Source organism: Telopea speciosissima, chromosome 7 (assembly GCF_018873765.1).
Source record: "Telopea speciosissima isolate NSW1024214 ecotype Mountain lineage chromosome 7, Tspe_v1, whole genome shotgun sequence".
NCBI lineage: Eukaryota > Viridiplantae > Streptophyta > Magnoliopsida > Proteales > Proteaceae > Telopea > Telopea speciosissima.
Genome location: NC_057922.1, coordinates 48,530,255 through 48,556,882, shown reverse-complemented (window position 1 = coordinate 48,556,882; position 26,628 = coordinate 48,530,255). Strand labels below are relative to the sequence as shown.

Genomic DNA, 26,628 nt, shown 5'->3' with positions numbered 1-26,628 from the left:
GAACAAAAGGAGTTTACAATGCCGCTCGGAGAGTCGACGGAGATGAATAAGAAGATCAAAAAGTTGTCACCACCGGTGCAGCAGCAGCAGGCAAATATGCCGAGTTTTGCGTTGGAGTTGGATGGGTTACACTTTTCTGAGACCATCGTCGTGTCGATGGAGATGATGATGAAGAAGAAGAAGATGAAGTTGTCACCACCGTTGCAGTTGCAGGGAAAGATGCCGCCGAGATTTGCATTGGAGATGGATGGGTTACACTTTTTTGAAACCATCGTGTCGTAGTGCTTATGGGGACCTGGGAGCGAGTCTTGGACTCTGAAAGAGTTTAGTTTAATCTTCTTCTTCGTTTTCGTTTTTTGCCTTTTTTCACCTTTTCTAATTTTGGGTGAATTGAAACTCCTTTTCTTTACCAGTACACTGGGTCGATCAGATTCTTTTGGTAATTTCAATTTTATTCTATTTTAGACTAGTAGATCATTAGAGGAGAATCACGTATTATTAATTCTTGCATCTTCATATTGATTTTATTCTTTCTTGATTTCGTTTCTCTCTCCACAATCAATTATACGATTTTGTAAATTGCAAATTCCTTGTTTGCATGAACAGAGCATAGAGCAGAGATTTATTATTGGGATTGAGTTATATCGATCCGGATCGGTGCAGATCAGACAGATTTACTATCCCTATTTTTCTTTAAAAGTAGGATTTTTACTGTTTTACCCTTGTTCCGTATCGATACGAGATCGATCAAGAATTGATATTGGTTAATGATCTATGTCGATATACCTATACGAATCAGCTGATCTGACCGATCCAATCCCAATTCCTCAAATGATGGCGCAGCGAAGAACTAGCGTATAGAGAAAAAGCAACCATGGATCCAACAAAAAGAATATGGTGTATGACAATTAGGGGTGTCAAACGATCAGTTCGGTCGGTTTCGATTTCGGTCTAGTACGGTTTTAATTTATTTTGAGTTTTTGCTATTAGGTCAATACCGGGTTAGATCCTTTTGTTTTTTAACTTAAATCATAATGAAATTTTACATTCATAACCTACAGGCTTTACCCTCATTAAAGAGATAATATGACTTTGCACGTCTCATTTATAATTGTAGTACATGTTGATATAGCAGGTTTAATTGTCATACTAAGGAGCTAAAAGCTAGGGAGGGGTGGGGCAACTAGCAAGGTTGGATTTCATCACACCATTACTTGGAAAGCCATGCCATGTGGCAAATTTGGTTGGATTAGATTTGTTGGATCTGTCAATATTATAGTGTATCCTTCCCATCCTAAGTCCCGACTAGGTTTGGGCTGGATTTTTCAACCTTAAGAGTGGGTTAGGGTTGAAATTTTCAGACTCTAGGTTAGGGTTGAGGCCTTGGGCTGAGCCCAGTTCGACCTGTATTAGATTATGTTTTACCTTTTATAATTTTTTTCAAGATGTGATGTCAAGCATCTCTCTCTCTCTCTCTCTCTCTCTCTCTCTCTCTCTCGTGCATAGAATCAGGGTCAATCAAGGCCAACCCGACCTAACAAAAATTAGGGTTAATAATCAGGCCAGGCTGGGCTTTGTTGGCCCGGTAGGGTTGGGCCTAGGCTGAGATATCTCAGCCCTGGGCTGAGCTAAACTAAGCTAAGAGGATTCAGAGTTGGGCCCAACCCAGCCTTGTTTCACCTCTAGTCTCTTGCATGTCTAGTTTCAATCAAAACACATCCACAAAATAAAAGAGATTTCTTCAAAATGAGAAGATGGTTTTCAAGAGGATGCATGGACATACATGGGAGGAAATGTCCATACAGGGGATGATAAATAAATCAATTTGGGTGTTCTATATATCGGATACATATTCAACCTAAACCATTCCCTCCACTGGTTGAAACTTCCACATAATCCTTCCATGAAGCATTAGTTAGATTTGCCACCAGAATAACCTTGGATATGATGTGTGGTTCAACTAGAGAAGGAAAGTCTAAGGAACTTGACTCAATAGAAGCCTTGAAAATCAAAGGGGAAAATATCATACATGGTAATGGAAATACATGAGAAAAGCCACCAAATGCATGCATGACCTATCAAGAGGTTTCCCAATATTTTACCATGTTTTTTGGAATTTTAACAAAAGTCTGAAACACACAGCCTCAAAGTGTAGAAACATCCACGGCCAAATATGCCACATGTCTTAATTTTTTTGACGCGAAAACCCCATGAATGGAGCGAAATTTTATTCATCCTCAAGGGGGAAAAATATATATATTACAGTAGACATGTCTCAACTATTAATAATAAGCAAAACAATTCATTCATTAGTGTATATTTTCTTGGGTACTCTTTCCTTACCTTCTTTTTTGTTTGTAGTGATAAGTGGGAAATTAATCATCAAGGCTAGGATGATGATGGAACAACGTAGGCAACTACAACTGTGATGTCGTCTTTCTTGCCACCAGAATGGTAATAACCAGCCATCTCTGCAGAGACTGAGAAGGGACTGATTTTATCGTTGTCTTTGGAACTCATCTCTGCATTTTCAGCAATCATCTGAGCCAAATAGTATGGATACATCCCTATGCAAGCAGTGAATAGGTTTACTGTCTCCACTATTTCTTCTTGGAATAGGTTATCAAATAGTCCATCAGTCCCTGCAACAATCACATCTCCTTCTTCAACTTTAACTTTGAACTCCTGTAATTCATATATATATGTATTCAAATTAACCAAAAAAGACCAGCTAAATTTTAATAAGAGAAATTGGTTTCAATTCCAAAAAATACCTAATTTATATAAATTCATTTAATTCAATTGTGTAAATTAAATAATAAAAATACTTACAAAAGCTGCAGTGGGATTGTCACTCCGAGGGTGTTTCCCAAGTTGAAATGGGCAATTGAACCGGCGTTGTTGCGAGGGAGAATTGTAGATTAGTTCTTCCCCTCTGATCAACAAGAACCCACTGTCTCCTACGCTTGCGTAATGTATGCACTGTAACCCCACCCAAACGAAGAATTAATGATGATGTGATTAATTGTAAGAGTTTAATTAATTAATTACAAGGTTATTGATCAATAGTAAAGATAGTTAAAACAGATTATTACAAATAATGAATCAATTAACAATTAATGGACATTAATAAAACCCTAATTAAACCCTAAAAATCATTAAAAAAAAAATAGAGGAAAAAAGAGGAACACTACTAGCTTACGTTATCATCATCTGCCAAGGCTAGGATACAAGCAGTGGAAGAGCCTTGAGTATTGGTGTTAGAGAAGGCCTCTTCGAGTACAATCAATGGATCCACACAACCCTTATTAATGAGTGCATTTTGCTGGACTGCCATTACAGAATTTGACATGAGTTCCCGAGCATATTGTCCGGCATCAATTCCCTTCTTAGCCCATGATCCAACCCCATCAGCCACACCAAACACTTGCTGCTCTTCACAGATGAAGTGGGCATCTTCCCCTTCAGGTTTAAACAAATTCTCCTTCGGTAGGTAAGAAGAACCCATCAGCAGCTTCAACTTCTTCTTTCTTGGAATAATAGAAACATCATTAATAATCCTGCAATTAACATTGTTTGTGTTGACACAGATCATCGATCATCATCATTAGTTAAAACGTAGTAGAACTAGCTATTAGCCATATTACAAGATTTTTTAATTTTAGGGTTTTTACAAAAACGGAGAAGTTCTAACGTACGTACCCATGAAAAGGAGTTGCTGGAACTGATGAGTCTGAAGAACAACAAAGGCGACGAAGCTTTGATGGCCTTTCATCATCCACTACTACGATGCTCATTCTGAATCAGTTCTTCTTCATCAACAAAAAAAAAAAAAAAAAAATTTGATTAGAGAGCGAAGAAAAGAGGTAAAGAAAACAAGTTTTGAAATCCGAACACAAAACCCTAACAAAAAGAAAACCAGTTTTGATGTCCGAACTCTGAACCACTAAAACCCTAACATGGTCATTCGTACAGGTTTCTGGATTGATGATAATAAATATCTAATTAAAAAGCAAAAGATGAAACAGAAACGAGAAAGACAGAAGATTTCTTACCTTTTTCGTAAAGCTACTTTCACTTCCTACTACTGCTAGAAAGCGAGAGGTGGAACTGTGGAAGTGGTCTCTCTCTCTCTCTCTTATTAATTAGTAAGAATTCAGATTTCAGACATATAAAACATTGATTCAACTGTCTCGCTGAATTGAGTTAGCTTTGTTCTCAAGCTATTGATTTTTTACCGTTGGTTACTATAATAATCGAAGGGCTGAAATCGACGGTGAGGATTTGAAATCCACAGTTTTCCTCCATCGATCAATATTAAGCGTGTTAGCGTGTATTTAATTCTGGCAGGTCTTAACAAAAAGAAAAAAAGAAATTTCTGGCCGGTCATGGGCAAGGCCATGGTAATCCCAGGCCCATCTCACTAGATGCCCATGGTACCTTGGCATTTAAGAAGGACCTGATCCTAACCCCTCCATAATTCATGGGCCTTCAAAAGGTTCAAACCGGCCCATAATCCAAAGTATGTAGTCTTTTATTTATTTATTTATTTATTTTAGGGGGAAAAAAAATGCTACCTAATTGCGTGGTGCATAGCTCTTGCATCTAAACATAAGGCCACACGAAATGATCACTATATCCTATGGAAAGACAAAAATTCCTGATGGTGTGACGGTCATTTTTTTTTTTTTTTCTTTTTTTTTTTAAAAAGAGATTATATTATATTAGTAGAATAAATTGATTACAATCTGGGATATTTCTTTCCCCGAGCATCATTCTGTATCATATCAGAAAGACCCACAGGGAGAGAATCCATAGAAAATGAAAATTCAACACAAGTGTTCACGAAGCCTGCTAAGTAATCTGCACACGAATTTGTCTCCCGAACCTGATGAGCGAACGAACAATTAATAAAAGTGCCACGTAAAACTCTGATTTCCTCAATTAGCCATCGAACTTCCCATGATAATGCAAAGCTACCCACAATCATTTTAATGGCTAGCATCGAGTCTGAACGCACTTGTACCCGAGCAAGCTTGAGATTACAAGCCTTCAAGAGACCGGTTTTAATGGCCTGCAACTCCATCTGAACTACCTTCACATCACTCGCTCCACCAGCAATAGCAAAGATCGGCCTTCCCAAATGATCACGCCCAATTGTACCATAGCCCCCCACGATCCTGTTTGACTGAGCCATCACAATTGATGGCAACCCAACCCTGGGGAGGAGGCGACCAGACATGATAACTCACTCTTGGGTGAACCATGGAGATATCAATACCCCATTCAAAAAAGAAAGAACGGCTCAACAACTATGTCAACGCCACTATCCCCTGCTCTTGTTTCAATTTTGGGTCAAAAACTATTTATGCATGATTGAATGATGTAATTATGTAAAAATTATGAATACCATGCAGTATATGGTGGGCCATCTAATTGAGTTAGGGGCTGAAATTTGATACTTGAAGGCCCGATACAAATTATCTTCTTTCAATTTAATGGTTTGGATTTTGGATTGCCTTACTTACCATGCCACACGTAGGGTTCCCTTTGAAGGCTCATCTAATTCCTCTCCCGATGGTCGCCATGTGTCCAAAACGAATCCTACTGTTCATTTCAAAATTCATTTCTTGCTTTTTCCAAAAAATAACATTTCTATGCTTTGTCTACTTTTTTCCACTATTCTCTCTCTCCTCTCTACCTCTGCAACTTACGTGCGTGCGAGAGGGACGAGAGTCTGCTGGAGTTCAAAATCGGAGAGGATCATTTGTTCTTTCTAGATCTACAACCTATATTCGCTTTCCCGTCGGAGAATTTCTCTTCTCGGATCATTTTTTTTTTTTTTTTGTAATCCTAATCTAAGCTAGAAAGGAAAGACTAAGACAAATCAATAGGAATCTATGACTACCAAGGGGGGAGAGCTAGTGCCTTTTTTTGGCACAATATGGAAACTAATAGAGTCGATCCTTTGACCTCCTAAAGGGAATGCACTTCAATCGGCAAGTCGAAACCAGTCGACCAAGCTATTGTTTGCAAAGAACACTAGATACATGTATGAAATGGTAAAAGAGTATAAAAGACTTCCTCATATGATAACAAAGGGGAGGGGGAGGGAATGTATCATCCATGCCCTAACACTGAGGGGGCGAAATGACTACCCATGGCCCCATGAAAGGCGGAAATCGGTCCCCATAATGCCAACACGCATACTCTCATTGGTCCCCACACTAAGGGTGTCAATTTAGAACCGAAACCGACCGTATAAAACCATACCAAATTGTACCGGTACAAATTCGATATGGTTGCGGTATGGGAAAATAGAATCTCTCGATATGGTACGGTATCAGTTTCTAAGACAACTGTTGATATTTACCAATACTGTACCAAATTCCCTATACTACACCGAATTTGTACTAAACCGAGGCTAAACCATACCAAATTTTGGTCAGAATTCTTGTTTTCCCTTCTCCACATTCTACAGAAATTCTGTAACTTACTTTTTTGATACATTACTCTTGCTGGATATGAATTTTAATCATTCGTAATCTTTGGGCACATTTCTGCCCATATTTTTCATGAAATTATGGTTGTTACAATGCTTGTATATGTACCGAATAAAGAACCGTAATTGATACAGAATAAAAATCATTTTTATATCGAATACAGATCGTACCAAATCGGAATGGTATAAATATTGGAAATACAAATTGTATTAGGAATGGTACAGTTTCAGTATCTGATTTCTATCGTTTGTACAGTATTGGCCGTACCACATTTCTGATACCATACCGACTAATACCTTTTCCCCACACGTCACGTGTTTTTTTTGGTAATGGTACTATCTATCTTGGACAACTGTGTAATACTCGGTTCTCATTATTTTTTCTCTAAAAAAGAACAATCAATATTTTTTTTTATAGAACCATGCAATACTCGGCAGATTGAAAAATATTAAATCACACCACAAAATCTAAAATTATAATAAGTTAAAAATAGAAATCATTTCTATTATAAAATGGAGGGGAAAAGAAATCTCTATCTGGGAGTGTGGCCTACGACATCAGTCTGATGCATGCTTTTATCTTTCTCTTCTTTATATGAATAGACATCTCTGCCCCCTTATTTTAAGGAAGAGAGAGATAGACGCATGGGAGCGCTAGCGTAGACCACATTCTCGGATAGAAAACTACTAACCAAATAGGGTTGACGGACTTGGATCTTGTGCAACTGTGGCGGGAGCTGCACTGTGCAGCACCAAAACCCACCCTGAATACAAGGGGGAGGTGGTCATTTCACATGTGGGGCCCAGGTGGGACCCACCTATGAAATGATTATCTTACCCACATTTTTCTTGTCGTTTAGTGGAGTTGCACTGCCACGACAGGATAAGATCCTTTTCTTCCAGGGTTGACATTCTCTGTGGGAGACACTGGTCCCTATGCACACAAAGCTAATGAGAGCACACATGTTAACATTATAGAGGTGGGATTTTTATCTTTCATAGGGGCGGGGATCATTTAATCTCCTCTATATTTGGGTTTGGGAAGTAAATTCCCCGGTACAAAACTTTTCTCTTACCAAAAAAATATTTATTTTGGGTAAAAACAAATAAAAAATTCTTTTATGGAAAGAAAAAACAATTAGAAAGTTGGTACTCTGGTACCATCTATTTTTGACAACTATGAATACTCGGCTCTCATTATTAAAAAATTAAAAAAAAAAAGACACGCAATGCGCGGCGGACTGAAAATTAAATCAAAGTAGAAATAGGAATAATAGTCTGTTAACAAAAAAATAAAAAAAATCTTACTTGCAGCTCAAGTAATAAATCCAGTTAGTTAAATTTCATGTTGGCATTCTTTAATCTTTACAGTTGACTTGACTTGAGTCTTCACTTTCTCTTTCGAGTCTTTGTCTACCAAATTGAAGGGGGAAAGCATCTGAAAGAGGAAGAACAAGAAGAAGAAGAAGACTTGACTACTAAAATTGGAAGAAGCATCTCACTATCGTTTGCATCTGCAGAGCAGCAGCAGCAGCAGCAGAAGCAGAGATATGACGAAAGAAGGTGTTTCTGGCGAGAAAGTGGAAACTTCCGGCGACTCTGTGTCTCTTTTGAAAGCTATTCAGCAGCTTTGTCGCCGGAAGGATATCCTGGAGATGTTATCTGAAGGGTTCTGTCCACGGGACAAGGGTTTATTCCAGAGTCGCTTTGAAGATCTCTCTAATGGTAATTCTTGTTCGTCTTCCTCTTTCTTTTTTCTTTCTTTTTTTTCTTTTTGAGTTGACTCTTGGGTTTTTAATATTTCATTGAATTCGTTTAATTTTAATAGTTCACTTGCAGGAAAATTTGATATGCTACCATCTTTAAATGGTAATTACTCAGAGAGCTTGACTGATTTCTGTTCTGTGGATTCATCGAACTTGTTTTCACCAAGGAAGAGGCCCACATCTGACAGAAAGAACCCTCATTCGTATGAGAATACTGCCCAGAGCTTAGCAAAAACTCCTGTCTCTTATGTGAGACACCAGATGAGTTATTCTGATTCCTTTCCGGCATTATTAAATAGTAGCCAACATTCATTGGATGAATCTGAAGCATCTCTTGTTGATGAATTAAATGAAATGTCTCGAGTTAGAATGGAAGAATTTGCATATATAGAGAGGATTAATGGGAAGCCAGTAGATATAGTAAGTGGGCTTGAGCTTCATACCAGAGTTTTTAATGAATTGGATCAGAAGAAGATTGTTGATTATGTCTATAGACTACAGCGTCTAGGACAGGAAGGGCAACTTAGAGGTATATATATATATCCTTCCACTATCTTGGTTTCACTTTTGTTCCTGAATTTAGATTTCATGGCTTGCCTGTTAATACAGTTTGAGAGTGTTAGTTAATTTTCTATACAATTAAGTTGCATAACTCTTCAATTTATTGAAGGGTAAAATGAGGATTGAATGAAGATAGGCACAGGTAATGATAATTCCTCTAATTACCCATGAGTTTGATTAAATAGAATATCTCTGAGAGGTAGGAAATTAGATGGACTATCAGAGTTGATTTGGTTACAAAGATGATCTTGTTGCTCTATGGAGTTCACAATTTGGTGTGCAGTGGTCATTTCATTGATTTTCGGGTGCTTACATTTTGTTCTACCTAACCAGTTCTGTGGATGTGAGGTTGAAATGGGTGGAGTGAACAGGATGAGTGGAGGACTTTTGTTTTATGCCCATGAACCTTATTGTTGATATTTATACTTCTATCAGGAACATCTTTGGTTGTGGTTGTTTAACTTGTGATAGGAACATTTAAAGTGCACCTATCACATAGATGGTTCTACCTTTTTGTTGAAGATTATACCATGTTCTCCTTTCGACAATCCCTTTCTTTTTCATCCAGTGAGCCATGTCTTGACCTATAATGGTAGTTCTTAAATCCTGTTGATTTTAACTTGACAATCAACAATGTGGAGCTGTACTGAACTATGGAAAACTTTTCCAAGTGGACTATGTAGAAAATTTTTAGGGCCGTTTAGGTAAGGCTTCCTAAGTGGACTATGTAGAAAAAACCTTTACCATATAATATATGTTCATCTGACCTTTCTTTCAAAAGGACATCTCTTTTGTTACTTTCAGATACTGCTTCAAGTTCCATTTTTACAAGTATATAACAAATGTTCATTCTACCTTCTCTTCAAAAAATTTACAGCACGTACATACTCAGCGCCGAAGAAGTGGATGCGTGGTAAAGGGCGTGTTACAATTCAATTTGGTTGTTGCTACAACTATGCAGTGGTAAAATTTCACTTCAGCACAGCCATTTCTGCAACTCTGTCTTTCTTTTGTTATTCATTTTTTGTGCTTTCACATCTTCCTCACCAAAAAGTTTCATTGATAGGACAAAAAAGGGAACCTTCCCGGTATCATGCGAGATGAAGAAGTTGATCCCTTGCCCCCCTTGTTCAAGAATATTATCAAGAGATTGGTCAAGTGGAATGTCCTGCCCCCTACATGTGTTCCGAATAGTTGCATTGTTAACATTTATGACAAAGGGGACTGCATCCCTCCTCATATCGACCACCACGATTTTCTCAGGCCTTTCTGTACTCTGTCATTATTGACTGAATGCAAAATACTGTTCGGTTCAAATCTGAAGATCGATGGACCTGGAGAATTCTCCGGTCCAATTGTCATACCTTTACCTGTCGGGTATGTGAACTATCTCAGTTCTTCTCTTTTTTTTTGTACTCCTCATATTGGGCTTATACATGAAAATGAACTTGATAGAGAACATGCCTCATATAACTACCAATTTCCATTTATTATATTCTTTTCCTCTGTTTTTTTTTTAATGAAAAACTGACATTTTAGAATGATGTATTTAAAATTGTCACCAACTACTTAAACACAGTTTTATAGAAGCAGTTGTGCCTTCAAGTATATAAACTATGTGAGGAGTGAATTGGGGCTATATAGTAGCTAGAATGGTTATACCATTTGCTTATGATATTCTGTGATGTTTTACTCTTGCAGCTCAGTACTAGTCTTGCAAGGAAATGGCTCTGATGTAGCTAAGCATTGTGTTCCAGGTGTGCCTGCCAAAAGGTAATGCTATGATTTCATCAAAATTCAAAGCCTCATTTTCTCTTGATTGGCATAATTAGTTTATTTACTAACTAGTGTTTTTATCATGGCATGCAGGATCTCCATCACATTCAGAAAGATGGACGATAGCAAGCTGCCATTCAAGTTCAAGCCTGATCCAGAGTTGGAGGGCCTTGAGCCTCTTCATTTCTCCTCCTCTAGGACCAAGTCTTCAGCTCAGCAGGTTCCACATCCAAATCAGCTTATTCATCGAAATAAGCAAGCTTCTAGTACAGATAGCGGAGATCGAGATTTCCCCCGATTTGGTGGATCAAACTCTAGTGGCAGATCAAGACCTAACAATAAGAGATTTCGTTGACTGGTTTTTCTTCTGCTATATTTTTTATTTTTATTGTGTAAACCCATGGTTTTCTCTATCTCTGTTAATTTGTGTAATTGGATCGTGATTTGAATTAGGTTTTTTTGTGTATCTAAAGTTTATGAATAAATTTTGTTTAATCAAATTCAGTATCTCTTCCAGCATTTGTTTCAGTTTCTCATTCCTACTACATTGAGCAATATCAGATTCTGCAAGTCAATGCATTGCATAAAAAAGTATTCTAAAGTAACTGGGGCCATGATTCAAGCAAGCAAATTTTGGGCCAAACCCCTGATCCAGGTAGGTATGTAAGCATACTTGTTCAGGTTGGCTGGCTTGAGTAGACCAACTGATGCAATATCTGCAGTTTCAATAGCACTGCAACTCCACTAGGCCTGGGTTGGGACATTGATTAGTTTTGAAAGCTGAACCCAAAGATATTGGGGATGTGGGTTTGGAACACTGCAATGTGGGTCTTATGTAGTAGGGATGGATCCCCCTGACAAGGGCCTCAATTAAGGATTGAGAAGGGCACCCCCCAAATGTGGGTTTCATGAAGGGGTGTGGGTCTCCATGAGTCCATGACTGGCATGAATTGAGTGGGGGTCCCATGTAAACTCAAATTCCTCCCTTCCCAATCCTTCATCAGCTAGGTTTGGTTAGGGTGTATGGTCTATATAAGAAGGAAGATGTCCTCCTCTTAATAGGTACATCTTTTGGTATTGTTGAGCCGGACCATGATATTGATCCGGTTCAATCCAACCTGATTTAATTAAAAGTTGAGCCGGAGAATTTGGCTCAACTTGCGGAGGCATGGCTCAGGTGAAAGTTTTTTGTTTTTTCCCTTCAGAATCCCAGCTGATCCTAATTTTTGGGGTCTAGTTTAGCAAGTAGGGGGACGATAAGACTTGTTAACAACTTTGTTTGGAGGATCCAACAACTGTTCTTCACATGGTTTGAGGTATCGGTATTGAATCCGGCAATCTGTATCGGTATCACTAACCACCAATCTCAATACCTGTCTGATCTCGTATCAATAGAACGATACGCACCAGGGGTGAAATTGTTAAAAAAAAAACCGGGTTTGGTCATTTTGATCCACGTTGAACTCTATCGCACGGTTATGTGTTCAATTGTGCACATGCCGTGCACATGACCTTTGGCCAAATAAAATTTACAAATGATAATCAAGGAGAGTTTTCTAATATAATGGTCCACATCACTAAGCCATTGGCATGTGTGCCGGTTTTGATCAGATTGGGTACAAATTTTGTAGACAAGTAAACATCATTGCCCGCATGTCAAGTTTCAATCCAAGTAGGATCCTACTTATGGAAAAAAAGGTGATTGAATTTGGATCTGAAATTTGACATATTTTATACCTAAAGCATCTCCTAGATTTCCAATGGTTGGATTTGTCATTGATCCTTCTATGTGACAAAATTCAAAGCTGTCAATCGATTTGGTTCAATTTGATTCAAGAATACAATATGAAGAAATTGAAACCAAACCAAATAATTTTCATAAACTCAAAATCGAAAAGGAACAGACTCAAAAAATAAGTTGGAAATGAAATAACAGCCACATGAGTGAAGATACAATTCTATAAAGTCAAATTATGTGTGTCCCAATCAGAGACCTGTTAGAACAGGAATTGACTTGAACCTTCATGGTGCGTTACAGAGTCGCTTTCCTTAAAATGAAATTCTTTCATCCCTACTTCCAGATGCAAATAAGTTGCAGACGAATTGTCTCCCACTCTGAGAATGAGGAGAAGAAGAGAACGTTTTTGGGATATATTCAAATTTGAAAATCCTCTGAATATTAATAAGCCACTTGGCACCTGTTCCCAACTGATGGATTCTTCCATCTTTGAATGCAGGCCGTTAGATCGTAATCGCATGATCTAAACCGTCGTGTTTAACCACCATAATGTTGATCAACTCGAATACGTTGATCTCATCCAGATTCAAATCGGACCACTTGATCAAAAGGAACGGTCCTGATCGGATCTTGCTCAAGCGTGCCAAGTGCCAAGTGCCAAGTGCGTGCGCCACTAATGCCTCTACAGCCCACGCCGCGCATACGTGCTCGGACAAAGACCTCGCCCATACACGGTAGCTCGCACATACACCGTAGCAACCTTTTGTTTAATAACTTAAACTATAGATAGGGCTATATTAAATATACCAAAGTATATACTCCTACGTTTCCAATGTGGGACTATTCCCAACACCATTATGTTGAAAATCTCCAACAAGACCTACCTAGTCGACATTGTCTAGGAAAACTAATTTTGCTAATAATTATTTTCTCATAACTTTTAGCATATATAGAAGTGTCCCCCTTTTTTCTTCCCCCTTTTGAGCACTTGGGTTTTTTTTTTTTTTTTTTGTAAAGAACATATTTTGATGTTCTTGCAAACCTGTTCTCTAGTTCAATTTTTATCCGGTTCGTTTTACAAGAATAGAAGAATGGATCAGTTTTGCCAAACAACTAGAGGGTGTTTTTATGTTCTTGGAGAACGAAAGAACTATTCTCCAGGAGAGTTATCAAACACAGCCTATGCTTATCTCTCTCTCACTCCTTTTTAAAGGATCACGCTAGCCCTCCCCATGCCACCTGCCTATTTGGTCTAAGCTATTAGCAATTTAGAATCCTCTCAAGTGCAGTCTAGTGCACTACATTGCCCATGTTTTTACGATTGGATAAAAAGACGCCACTTGAAATCCTCTCAATATTCTATTCATCCGAACTAGGAAATTACAAAAATGTGTGAAGATGCTCCCCCACTTGGTTATGAGAGAGAGAGAAACGAAATCAAACAACAATAAAATCATCAATTCATATTGTCTACGGTGCCTTGCCTGCAGCGGTCTGAACGGCATACAAACAGGATGCACTGTAATGACCACCTCACCCCTATCCTAGGGTTTTGCCCAAGTGGGAGTAAGGCCGTCATTGCGGTGCACCCTATTTGTGCGCCACTCAGGCCGCTACGAGCAGGGCACCGTAGACGATCTGAATCCATAAAATCATTATGAAGATGTAAGAATTAAGAATACTCTTAATTTTCCTCTAATAATCTGACTTGGAATTTACAAAAGTATAATTAGTAGTCTAAAATAGAATAAAATTGAAACTAACTAAAGAATCTGATCAGTCTACTGTTAAAGAAAACGAAGTTTCACCCAAAAATAGGGAAAAAAAAAGAAGCAAACAAACAAACTGAGAGATAAACTCTCCTAGACTCCCTGCCGGACCCCATAAGCACTACGACACGATTCTTTGCCTGCAACTGCAACGGTGGTGACTGGTGAGGTGACAACTACTTCTTCTTCTTCTTCATCATCTCAATTGACAGAATGGTCTCAGAAAAGTGTAAACCATCAAACTCGAACGCAAATCTCAACATCTTTGCCTGCTGCACCAGTGGTGACGACTTCATCTTCTTCATCTCCTTAGACTGTCCCGGCGGCGGCATTGGAAACCCCTTCTTCTGTTTATCAGCTCCTCTTTTACTTTCCCCCCTTTCAGAAAAGGCAAGTGCTACCCAATTGATCATGGTTGGTTGTTTGATTCAAACAAAAAGGGAATCGGAACAAACGGAAGCTTAATTTATAAAAGGGGAGAGGAGAGCTAAATCCCTATTATATAAGAAGAGGAGGAAATTAAGGCTATTCATCAGTGTTTGAATTGGAACCGAATCCATCCGAATAGGCCCCACTTTTATGTGAGGCCATGTGGGCCAATCAGTGTGTTGGAAGGGAATGACGTCATCTCAGTGTTTGATTTGGAAAGTGAGAAGGAATTACCGAATTAGTAGTTTTAGTCACATCACCAGTATCTAACGGCGAGTCTGAGTCTGCGACTTCGACTTGGAATGGGAGTCTTTGTCTATAAATAAAACCACCGCCTTTTATGGAGTTCTTCCTTCTTGATTACTAAATCGAAATTGAAGGGAAAAGAAGATAATCTATCATCGTTTCCATCTTCAGCAGCAGCAGCAATAGAGAAATGACGAAAGAAGTGTTTCTGAAGCATCACTTAATAAGGAATTCAATGATATATCACGGGCTAATAGGAAGAAAGATTTTGTACATAGAGGGAACATTAAGGGGAGACCAGTAAATATAGTAAGCGGGCTTGAGCTTCATATCAAGGTTTTTAATGAATTGGAACAAAAGAAGATTGTTGATCATGTCTATAAGCTACAACGACTAGGACAAGAAGGCCAACTTAGAGTACGTACATACTCAGAACCGTAGAAGTGGATGCCCATTAAAGGGCAAGTTACGATTCAATTTGGTTGTTGCTACAATTATGCTATGGTAAAATTTCATTTTAGCATCTGTTGTTGTCTGTAAATTTTGCTTGCTTTTGTTATTCATATGTTAGGCTTATGTTCTCTGTGCCGTAGTGTAGGCTGCTCCCAGACACATGGGGTGGGTATTTCTGCCATTTCCCCCCACTCCCCATGTGTCTAGACGCAACCTGCATGCACCCCCGACACTGAGAACATTTGGCCTTATTTGTTTTACTTCCATGTCTTTCTCACAAAAATGTCTTTGACAGGACAAAAGAGGGAACCCTCCTGGTATAATCCGAGATGAGGAAGTTGATCCTATGCCCCCCTTGTTCAAGACCATGATCAAGAGATTGGTTAGATGGCATGTCTTGCCCCCAACATGCATTCCGAATAGTTGCATTGTTAACATATATGAAAAAGGGGACTGCATTCCTCCTCACATTGATCACCATGATTTTCTGAGACCTTTCTGTACTGTATCTTTCTTGACTGAATGCAACATATTATTCGGTTCAAATCTGAAAATTGAGGGTGCCGGAGTATTCTCTAGTCCAATTTCCATACCTTTGCTTGTCGGGTATGTGATCTCTCTCATTTCTTCTCAAAAAAATTTTGCAATACATTTGCTTATGGTATTTTGCGATATTTCTCTTGCAGATCAGTACTAATCTTGAATGGGAATAGTGCTGACGTAGCTAAACATTGTGTTCCGTGTGTGCCCGCCAAAAGGTAGTGTTACGAGTCCTTCAAAATTCAAACCTTCATTTCTCCAAATTGGGTATAGAAAATACTGTATTATTTACTAACTAGTTTTTCTAATGTAAGATCTCCATCACATTCAGAAAGATGGACGATATCAAGCTTCCATTCAAATTCAAGTTCCACATTCAAAAACTATTTATCGAAATAAGAAGGTTTCAAGCAATGAGTCTGAGGTTCTTCTAGAGACAGCTGGCAGTTCTTTTCACCTTGTTGAACAAGATTTCCCCCCACTTGGTGGCTCAATCTCAAGTAGCAGATCAAAACCTAACAAGAATAGGTCATAGTGATGACATATTTATTATTTCATTGACTGATTCTTCTTTCACTGTATAGGTTCCACCCCAAATCATTTCTTGGGAACAGAGGATTCTACTCCATTGTATGAATAGATTCTTTTCTTCACTCAATCATGTTCCAATGTGTTTATTAATTAACCAAAAAAAAAAAAAAGGCCAAATGATAGAAGATTATAAAATAAAATTTATAAATGATAATTATGGAGATGGTTTTCTAATATTATGGTCCACCTCACTAAGCCATGGGCATGTGCCAATTTCGATCAGATTGCGCTGAAATTTTGTAGACAAGTAGACATCATTGCTCACATGTCAAGTTTCAACCCAAATAGAATTCTCCATAAGGCAAAACAAAAGCATTGAAAAACTACATATGAACGAATACTGATGAGAGTACTAGAAGATGCGCATGAACATACATAGTAATGCATTTCAATACATGTGGCATTTAATAATTAAATTTGGGGTCTGAAATTTAGCATATGTTATACCTAGAGAATCTCCTTGATATCAAATGATCGATTTGTCATTTGACCCTTTTACGTGGAAAATTAAAGGTGTCAATCGGTTCGGTTCTGATTTTTCGGTTAGTTATTTTCAATTTGATTTAAGATACAATATGTACAAATTAAATCAAAATGAAATCGAATAATTTTCATAACCTCAAAATAAAAAATGAATAGGCTTGGTTCGGTTTCATTCTGTTTGTACATGGTCTCGATAATTCGGTTCAAATTCAATTTAAGTGGAAATAACATGCTGAAACAAATAAATTTGGGAAAGAAATAACAACCTCATGTAGATTTCTATCAATATGAGGGTATGATTTGTATTTGTATTTATCTTATTAATTTCTATTTTTACATGTGTTTGGTATAATTTATAATGCTCATTAATATTTATGACAAATTAGAATAAATCAAAAATCACAAATAGGTTGAGACCTATTTGTGATTTGAAACTACAAATCATTTTCTACCCAAAAAAAAAAACTACAAATCATTTATTCTTAATGGGCAAATTTCACGGACACCCCCTCTAAGTATTCAATGTCACGAACTTACCAAACTTTGTCAAAATGGCAACCTTCCCCCTCACGTTAAGCAGGATTACCACCCAAAGTTAAAATGTCGATTTTACCCTCTTAGTTATTTAAATAAAAAAAAGGGTAAATGACAGTTAAGGTACCTAACGTTTGATAAAATTATAAGTTGGGTATCCAATGTTTGACAAACTCCGTTTAAGGTACTAAACCATCACCATTCACCACTGCCGCCGCCATCACCACACCCTCGTCTTCCCCCACGACCACGACCACCCCACCACCTGTTGCAACGGCCTGCCCCTCGATTAGTTGTGACGCCTGCCCAACCAAAATTGCCGTGTCCATGATTTGTTTATTTGTCCGTAAAGCCGCTCTACAATTTCATCCCTTCGATCTTTCAATTCGTTTCCGTAATCCAAAGAGTCAACGGAGATTGCCGTGTCCATGAAATTCCAGACATCCACCCCTTGAATTGCTCAAAATCAATCTAAAATCATCATTGCCCATTGTAAGAAATAACCTCCGATCCCCAAATTTCACCTAATTTTTCCCACTGGAAACTGTTGGGAGACCTAGAGTTTGGATTTCATTCAATTTGCAAATTGATCCGATCAGATAACGTTAAGAAAAACAAAATGAGGTCGTTAACATCATTTAACCTGCAAAAACCAGGGAAAGAAGTGGTGGCAGGGGTTTTGAGTTGGGGTAAAGAATGAAGTGAGGAAGATGGGTTTCGTTTTGGGGGTTTTGGAAAGGGAGTGGGTAACGATGATGATGGAAATTTGGTTAATGGAAGGGAAATAGAGATGGATTTTGAAGTTCAATGGAGAGATGGGTTCGGTTATGGTGTATGGAGAATAATAAGAATAAGAAGAAGAAGGGGAAAGAGAGGGTGGTTGGACAGCGGTTGTGAACAGGTAAACAAAAAAACAAAATGGTCTTCAATATTGCTTCATTCTTATCTCTAATAACCTGTTTGATTTCTGATCTAAACTTGAAGAAATTCAAAAGCAACAAATAAAATCGCACAATATGGGTACCTTTGGTTGTGGAGGGAGTAGATTTGGTCAGGACGAACATTAGCGAGTGCACTGTTGAACGCCATGGAAAAGGCATTACCCGGATGGGAAGAGAGGAAATCCTTGAGAATCTCCTCTGGAAATAGATTAGTCTTTTCAGCACTCCTTGAAGAATCAGGGGTGCAGCTCCTTTGGTGGATGAGCTACTGTCTTGTTAAGATTGCCAATATCTTCTTCTTCTTCTTCTTTGAGCTTGGAACAATCGAATTGAGATTCGAGAAAGTAAAACTCGAAACAGGAATAGAGAAATTGAATGCAAATAAAAGAGGAATCGATGAGTAGAAGAAGATGGAGATATGTAAACTGTATTTATAGATTGATAGACACGCGAGCCTGGGCATTGATTACATTGGTCCGTTTAGGTGCTGCCATGAAAGTCATTGACATTGGTGGTGGTCGGAGGTTGCAGCGATGAAGCAGAAAGAAACGAAGAAGAAGAAGAAATGGTGGCGAGAATGGTTTGTATTTGGGATTTTACCCTTAAGGGTATTATGGGGAGTTCACAGGTAAGGGTAATTTTGCCATTTAAAAAGAGTTAACAACCACTTAACTGCAGAGAACTAACGGCGTGGACTAAATTGAAATAAAGTCATAAAGTAGGGGGTGTCTGTGACATTTTGACCAAGTTCGGTAAATCCGTGACATATTGAATACTTAGAGGGGGTGTCCATGAAATTTGCCCTTCTTATTTCAAAAACTAGGGGGTGATCTGAGTTTTGTTTGAAAACTAGGGGTGACATATAATCTACCCTTATATATTTTACCAAAAAAAAACTATATATTTATATAGCTCTATGAAATAATGCGCCTTACTCAAATAGGAGGTCATCCGTTGATTCTTGGATGCGCGTTAGCGCTTTACTAAACAAGCAACGACCCTACTATACTTACTTCTAATAAAGATAAAGGCTAAAGGCGCCTCGCCTTTGCTCTAATAAGGGTTAGTCGTTTCATTTAGTACGAGATCGCTTCACACCTCGCCTGATAGTGGATTGGTGTGGTCTCACTGGCAGAAGTCGCACTGGCTTTTCAAAATGGATAGGCGGCCTTTCAAATAGTTCAATCGGTCAGAGCACCGCCCTGTCAAGGCGGAAGCTGCAGGTTCGAACCCCGTCAGTCCCGACCTAGAATCTGCATTTCTCCATTTTCTGCGAAGAGGGGGGACAAAGAGCAGGATCTAATTCCCAGCAGCAGGATCTAATTCCCAGCAGGAGGATCCTTCTTTCGTTTCACATTTCTCATCGGACAAATCAAGTCAAGGAATCCAAATGACAATGACTAGTACCAATTCACCATATATGATTTTTCATACCTACCACTGACTGAGATAATTGATTCATATCAATCACTGACTAGGATAATTGATCCTTGTTGTATTCTTTCCTATTTTAATAGCCTAATCTTAGGACTAATTGGGGTGATTGACCCTTGTAAACATTGTATATATTTATCTCTTTACATCAATAGAAATACACACAAGATATTCCACTCATCCTCTTACCATACGTTTAACATGGTATCAGCCTAGTAGATTCTGGGATTTACCTTTCCACCATGGTCGATCCACCTTCTTCTTCCTCTTCCTCTGCCATGGTTGTTCCCACCCACTCTCCATCCTTCCTTCACTCATCGGATCAACCAGGCACAACTCTTGTCACCCCACTACTTGATGGTGATAATTTCCCTACCTGGCATCGTGCCATGCTCATGGCGCTTGAGGCGAATAATAAGCTCCAGTTTCTTGATGGCTCATTGCCCAAACCCGAGCCTACCTCTATTGATTTTCCACATTGGGTCGGTTGCAACAGCATGATCCTCTCTTGGATCGTCCATTCCATCGTCCCCACCATTGTGCATAGTATTCTTTGGTTTAATTTGGCACGTGATGCTTGGATCAATCTCCATGATCGGTTTTCTTAGAAGAATGCTCCTAGAATTTTATGATCCGTCGCTCCATTTCTACATTGCGACAAGGCCATGACTCTATCTCAGCCTACTTCACCAAATTGAAAAGTTTATGTGATGAACTCTCTTCTTACTGTGCCCTGCCGGCATGCACTTGTGGGGCTGCTGCCACCCTCAATGGATATGTGGATTCCGATTCATTAATGGATTTTTTACAGGGCCTTAACGACTCTTATTCGGCTGATTGCAGTCAAATATTATTAATGGATCCTCAACCATCGGTTGCCAAGGCCTACTTGCTGTTACTCCAAGAGGAACGTCAGTGTCCCATTCATTCTATTCCTGCTCCAAGTGTTAAACTTGCTGCAATGGCAGCCAGCCATTCTAAGGCTACTGGCCAGCGCCCTAGGCCTCACTACCACTGTGACTTCTGTGGAAAAGACGGCCATTCTGAAGCTCGTTGCTTTAAGAAGCACGGGTACCCCGATGGGAAGAATCCCCGCCGTTCATCTAAGCCTTCCACTCCCAACCGCTGTAGTGCCGCTACTCGTGGCCCAGCCCTCATGCCGTCCCACGTTTCAGCCGTGGCATCTTCAGAACCAGCACCTACCTTGTTTGCTGATCAGATAAGCCAGCTCTTGGCGTTACTCCCTGTTGGTAATACCCACCCTCTTGCTTCTCTTGCTGGTAAATTCTGTTTTGCTTCATCTTTAGGTTTCAATCCTTGGATTATCGATTCTGGGGCGACCGATCACATATGTTGTGATTTGTCTTTATTCTCCAATATATCCACCCCTTTGCATGCATCACCCATTACTTTACCTAATGGTACCCATACTCCTGTGGTTCATATTGGCAGTATTTCTTTATCACCCACCTTCGAACTTAAAAATGTGTTATATGTTCCTTCCTTTCGCTTCAATTTATTATCTGTCCCTAAGCTTGCTGCTACAGCTTCTTGTGCGGTCATTTTTTCTCACTTTTCTTCTCTTTTTCAGGACCTTTGCTCGAGGAGGACTATTGCGACGGGTAAACGCATTGGTGATCTTTATTTCTTGGACGTTTCCCACCCATCTGTTGCGGCTGCCAATCGCTCTAATTTGGACCTATGGCACTGTCGCCTAGGCCACCCGGGTGCTTCTATCATTTCTTTTTTAAAACAATTGGACTCTAGCATTACTTTTCATAATAATTGTTCATGTACTGTTTGCCCCTTGGCGAAACAAAATCGTTTACCATTCCCTAAAAGCACTATTTCCACATTTGCTTGCTTTGATTTGGTTCACCTTGATGTGTGGGGACCATACTGCACGTCCTCTTTATCCGGGGCCCGTTATTTTTTAACCATTGTGGATGATTTTTCGTGCAGCACTTGGTTGTATCTCATGCAAACCAAGGATGAGGTTCCCAACCTAATCCAGGCATTTTTTGCTATGATTAATACCCAGTTTGGGGTCCCCATTAAAGTCATTCGATCAGATAATGGCACCGAATTTTTTAACCAACCCAATTTCCAATTTTTACAACACTTGGGGGTTATTCATCAATCTAGCTACGTCTCCACCCCTCAACAAAATGGGGTGGTGGAACGAAAACACAGGCATCTTCTGGCTGTGGCCCGTGCCCTCCGATTTTAAGCCAATTTACCATTAAAATTTTGGGGCGATTATGTACTCACTGCAACCCACCTTATAAACCGTCTACCCTCTTCGGTTCTCCATGGCAAGACTCCACATGAAATATTATATGGGAAATCACCCTCCTTTTCTCACCTTCACATTTTTGGTTGCCTTTGTTTTCGCAACCCATCAGTCCAACATAAATTTGATCAACAGGCGTCCCCGGGAATTTTTATTGGTTACCCATACACACACAAGGGTTATCGGGTTTATGACTTAGCACAGGCAAGATTTTTGTGTCCCGAGACTTCACATTTCATGAACACATTTTTCCTTTTCAAACCATTTTGGATCATCCACCCAAACCTGTGCGTCTCTTGCCACTCATTGAGATCGAAGATGATGATGCACACCACACAGACGATGCTGCTGCCCCCACCACCAATCCCGCACCCATCATTCCTTCCAACCCCCCTGCTGCCCGTTCCCCTCGCCCTCAAACTCGGGTTTGTCCAAGTCACCTCAATGATCACGAATGTTCGTTTCCCCAGTCTCAATTACCCTCCTCGGCACTCATCCAAGGTACTTCCCATTCCCTTCACAACCTTTTACAGTACACTCGATTTTCTTCAAATCATATTGCTTTTCTAACATCTTTGACTAGCACTACTGAACCTACCACATTTGCCGAAGCAATGAGATTTCCACAGTGGCGTACAGTGGCGTGACGCTATGCACGCTGAAATCACCACTTTATTTGAGAATCAGACTTGGTCACTGGTTCCTTTGCCAGCTCACAAAAAATCCATCGGCTCCAAGTGGGTATTCAAAATTAAGAGGCATTCCGATGGTTCTATAGAATGCTATAAGGCTCGCCTTGTTGCCAAAGGTTACAATCAGGTGGAAGGTGTCGATTACCACGACACATTTGCCCCAATGGAAAAATTGGTTACTGTTCGCACTTAAATTGCTCTCACTGCCGTTAAAGGCTGGTTTTCCATCAAATGGATATTCATAATGCATTCTTGCATGGTGACCTCGATGAGGATGTTTACATGACCCCTCCTCTTGGATATCGTCGCAAGGGGGAGAATCTTGTTTGCAAGCTCCACAAATCTCTCTATGGCTTGAAACAAGCTTCTCGGCAGTGGTTCTCAAAATTCTCCAGTAGCTTACTACAATTTGGGTTCCATCAATCCCAAGCTGATCAATCTTTATTCATTTTATGGCAGGATAATGCAGCAGTCTATATTGTGCTATATGTGGATGATATCATCTTCACAGGTTCAAATGACAAATTGATCACTGAAGTCAAGGATTTTTTATTCCAGAATTTTTATAGCAAAGACCTTGGTCCTCTGAAATATTTCTTGGGCATTGAGGTCACTCGCTCCACCAAGGGTATATACCTCTCATAGAGAAAATATGTCTTGGACATTCTCACTGACTTTGGTCTTACTGGTGCTCACCCAGTAGAGACCCCAAGGGAGCAGAATTTGCGCCTCACAGACACCAATGGTGATTCATTATCTGATCCCTCAATCTATCACCATCTCGTCAGGCGCTTAATCTATCTTACGGTCACACAACCTGACATCACTCACACAGTGAACATCCTAAGCCAGTTTAAGCATGCACCTCGCCAACCACATATGGATGGAGCTCATCGGCTACTTCGGTTTCTGAAGACCACTTCTGGCCAGGGATTATTTTATTCGGCCATGACATCTCTTCATCTTCAGGGTTATTGTGATTCCGATTGGGCAACTTGTCCCCTCACTAGGCGTTCGATGACTGGCTATTGTATTCTACTTGGATCTAGTCCTATCCCTTGGAAGACAAAGAAACAATCTACTATCTCCCGCTCTTCTGCTGAAGCAGAATACAGAGCTATGGCTGTTGCTACTTGTGGAATTGCTTGGATCCGTTATCTTTTGAAGGACCTGGGGATCGCTTCTTCCTTCCCCACTCCTTTGTTTTGCGACAACCAAGCTGCCATCCACATAGCATCTAATCCTGTATTTCACGAACGTACGAAGTACATCAAAATCGACTGCCATGTTGTTCGTGAAAAACTTCAACAAGGATTAATCCACCTGACCAAAATTTCTAGTGCCAACCAGCTTGCTGATCTGTTTATAAATTCTCTTGGCCGAGAACAGTTCCACAATCTCAGTTCCAAGTTGGGCGTTTGTGACCTTCACACTCCAACTTGAGGGGGAGTCTTACCATATATGATTTTTCATACCTACCACTGATTGAGATAATTGATTCATATCAATCACTGACTAGGATAATTGATCCTTGTTGTATTCTTTCCTATTTTAACAGCCTAATCTTAGGACTAATTGGGGTCATTGACCCGTGTAAACATTGTATATCTCTTTACATCAATAGAAATACACACAAGATATTTCACTCATCTTCTTACCATACGTTTAACAACAGTCCATAAAACTGAGCTTGCTTTTCAAAATCTCTTTTGGTAGCTCAATCCTCACGGTCAAAATTATTCCAACTATGCCGAAAAATCTCTTCAGATGGTCAAGAGGGCCCCCTTTTTTAGTAGATAAGTGGTAGGCATGGATTGTGAGAGGGAAACTGGAGTCAAGTCCCGAAGCTGCTCCCTAATCAATAAGCCTACCAAGGGAGTCTGCCATCCAGATGAATCGGTATGGTCTCTACGAGCCTTGTCTAGTCTCTCTAGTCCCCGAAAAGTCACCATAGGGGTAGATAAGATTGAGTTTGAAATCATGGATACACAAGCCTTGATCCACTCACACCATGACGAGGTGAAACCAAACTGCTGCAGCATCCTCAATATTTCAGAAGATATCAATTTTGATAGCTCTTCCTTCTTCCCCGGTTAGCTTTTAGCAAATGGGCATAACAGCGCCACAGAAGAGTATGTGCGCTAGCGCGCTACAACTAGCACTTTGAAGCCAGCTGGAAAATAGATGCATCTGTCACGCATGCAACAACTTTCTCTGATAGGCTCGCTTTGCTTTTCAAGCGGAGCTCGCTGCCTCCCCACCCCTGCAACGCATTCCACTTGTGATCCTGGATGCAGTGGAGGATTTTGATAAATGCGCCCAAATGTTCCCCCCTCCCTCTATAAGACCCTCTTTCTCTTTCCCCCCTCGAGAAAGAGACACAATTCCAAAATGAAAAACTTCAATCCTTTCGATTTATTTGAAAGGGGAAAAAAGAGAGGGTTCCAAACCTAAATAAACATCCGAATCGCCCATGAATCTCAATGACCAAGAATTGAATTGGCAATTGACGCGAGAAGGAACTATAGAATACCTAGAATCTCACAGAAACATGGATTTTTATGAATTGTTCATTCAATGAATTTCGAATAAGTCGTATCTTGCTCAGACCAATAAATAGAGCTGGGATTATAGTTGAAGCCACCAGTATAAAACCGAAATAACTAGTGTTAGTAGGCATGAAGGAGCTACTTCAACCTCCTCCCCAGGAGAAGGGCACAGAAGAATTCATGTGGTGGGGCAGGGGCACCAGCGGTAGATCAGCAGAGGCGAGTGGAGTGAGTTCGTTTTTCACAAAAACCTTGTCTCGATGCACCAGCATAGAGGTTATTTTTTTCGTTTTGTCTCGGAATCGATTTATCTTAATGAAAAATGGCTTTTGATCGGTCTCATCTTCCCCTGAAAGGCGTGATCAACGTGGCAACAAAGCCCCCTATCATGCTGCCCTTTGGAGAGCATTTTCGAGGGCAAGGGCGTCTGGTACCAGTGTTGCACTTTCATTATCAAGATGGTAAACCCGACACATCAATTATACCCTACAGGTAGTACCTATAACGGACCGAACACTGCCGTTACATAGTGATACGACCCTGATGGTGGGGGGGGTGCTTCAAATGCCTGGGTTAGTCTCCACCTAGGTGATCAGATTCCAGACGTCTTTCTTGACTCTTCAAGGGTCGAGATCTCGGATTCTCGATCCTCTCTGTTAGTTTGCGACACGGCCCTTACGAAAGAGTTGTATAAGGTCAAGAACTCGTATGGCCGCAGCTTGAATCTGTGTAGAGGTATAACTCCTGATTTCCAGGCTCGTAAATGTGAGAGTGATCGTCACGACTGTTTCCTTGATTGCCCGAGTGAGGCACTGTCAAGCCCTGACTTTCAGCATTTAATATACTTCTCTTGTATTGTCAAATCAAAGTCAGAGATGCTAAAGATCTAGATAACCTGATGTTGACAAAACTAGGTGATATATATATATATGTATATACATACATACACACATGTTACTAATAATTTTCAATTTTCCATGCTCCACTCACAATTTTCTGGCTCGCATCATTGTCAGCTAATGATGGTCCTCGAATTAGAATCTTTTTTCCTAAAACTCCGATTGATCTGATTTCAGTGTCATCGGATCCTCTATCAAAATTCGGAAGCTTGGACCTAAGATCTTCAATTTTCATGCTCACCTTATAATTATATGGCTCTAATCCTTATTGGCCAATGAGGGCCCTTGAAATAGAATCTTTTCTCTGGAACTCCAATTGATTCGATTTCAATGTCATTGAATCCCCCTATACCAAAATTCGATAGTTTAGACCTAATATTTTAAAATTTTCATGCTCCCCTTACGAGGGCCCTCGAAATAGAACCTTTTTCC

At 39.8% G+C, this 26,628-nt stretch overlaps 1 protein-coding gene and 2 long non-coding RNA genes across 4 annotated transcripts in view; 2 read left to right on the top strand and 1 right to left on the bottom strand.

The window, feature by feature from the left end:
- The first annotated feature begins 224 nt into the window (after positions 1-224).
- On the top strand, positions 225-7,899 carry LOC122667777. The gene is made up of 3 exons (XR_006333853.1): positions 225-305; positions 2,362-2,367; positions 7,889-7,899. It is a non-coding gene; the product is annotated as an uncharacterized LOC122667777 (long non-coding RNA).
- A 109-nt stretch (positions 7,900-8,008) lies between these two features.
- The window catches only part of LOC122667775 (RNA demethylase ALKBH9B-like), a 62,082-nt gene continuing 43,462 nt past the window's right edge, over positions 8,009-26,628 (top strand). Inside the window, exons 1-7 of one of the 2 annotated variants that reach the window (XM_043864200.1) lie at positions 8,009-8,227; positions 8,342-8,797; positions 9,707-9,792; positions 9,896-10,206; positions 10,531-10,602; positions 10,699-10,871; positions 16,215-16,332. In XM_043864200.1, coding sequence (XP_043720135.1) covers positions 8,053-8,227; positions 8,342-8,797; positions 9,707-9,792; positions 9,896-10,206; positions 10,531-10,602; positions 10,699-10,871; positions 16,215-16,315 — 1,374 coding nt within the window. In that variant the 5' untranslated portion in view covers positions 8,009-8,052 and the 3' untranslated portion in view covers positions 16,316-16,332. Of the gene's footprint in view, positions 8,228-8,341; positions 8,798-9,706; positions 9,793-9,895; positions 10,207-10,530; positions 10,603-10,698; positions 10,872-16,214; positions 16,333-26,628 lie in introns of those variants that run through there. The other variant, XM_043864201.1, reaches the window with a different exon arrangement.
- The window catches only part of LOC122667776, a 20,322-nt gene continuing 4,157 nt past the window's right edge, over positions 10,464-26,628 (bottom strand). Inside the window, exon 3 of the long non-coding RNA XR_006333852.1 lies at positions 10,464-10,476. This is a non-coding gene — a long non-coding RNA (uncharacterized LOC122667776). The remainder of the gene's footprint in view (positions 10,477-26,628) is intronic.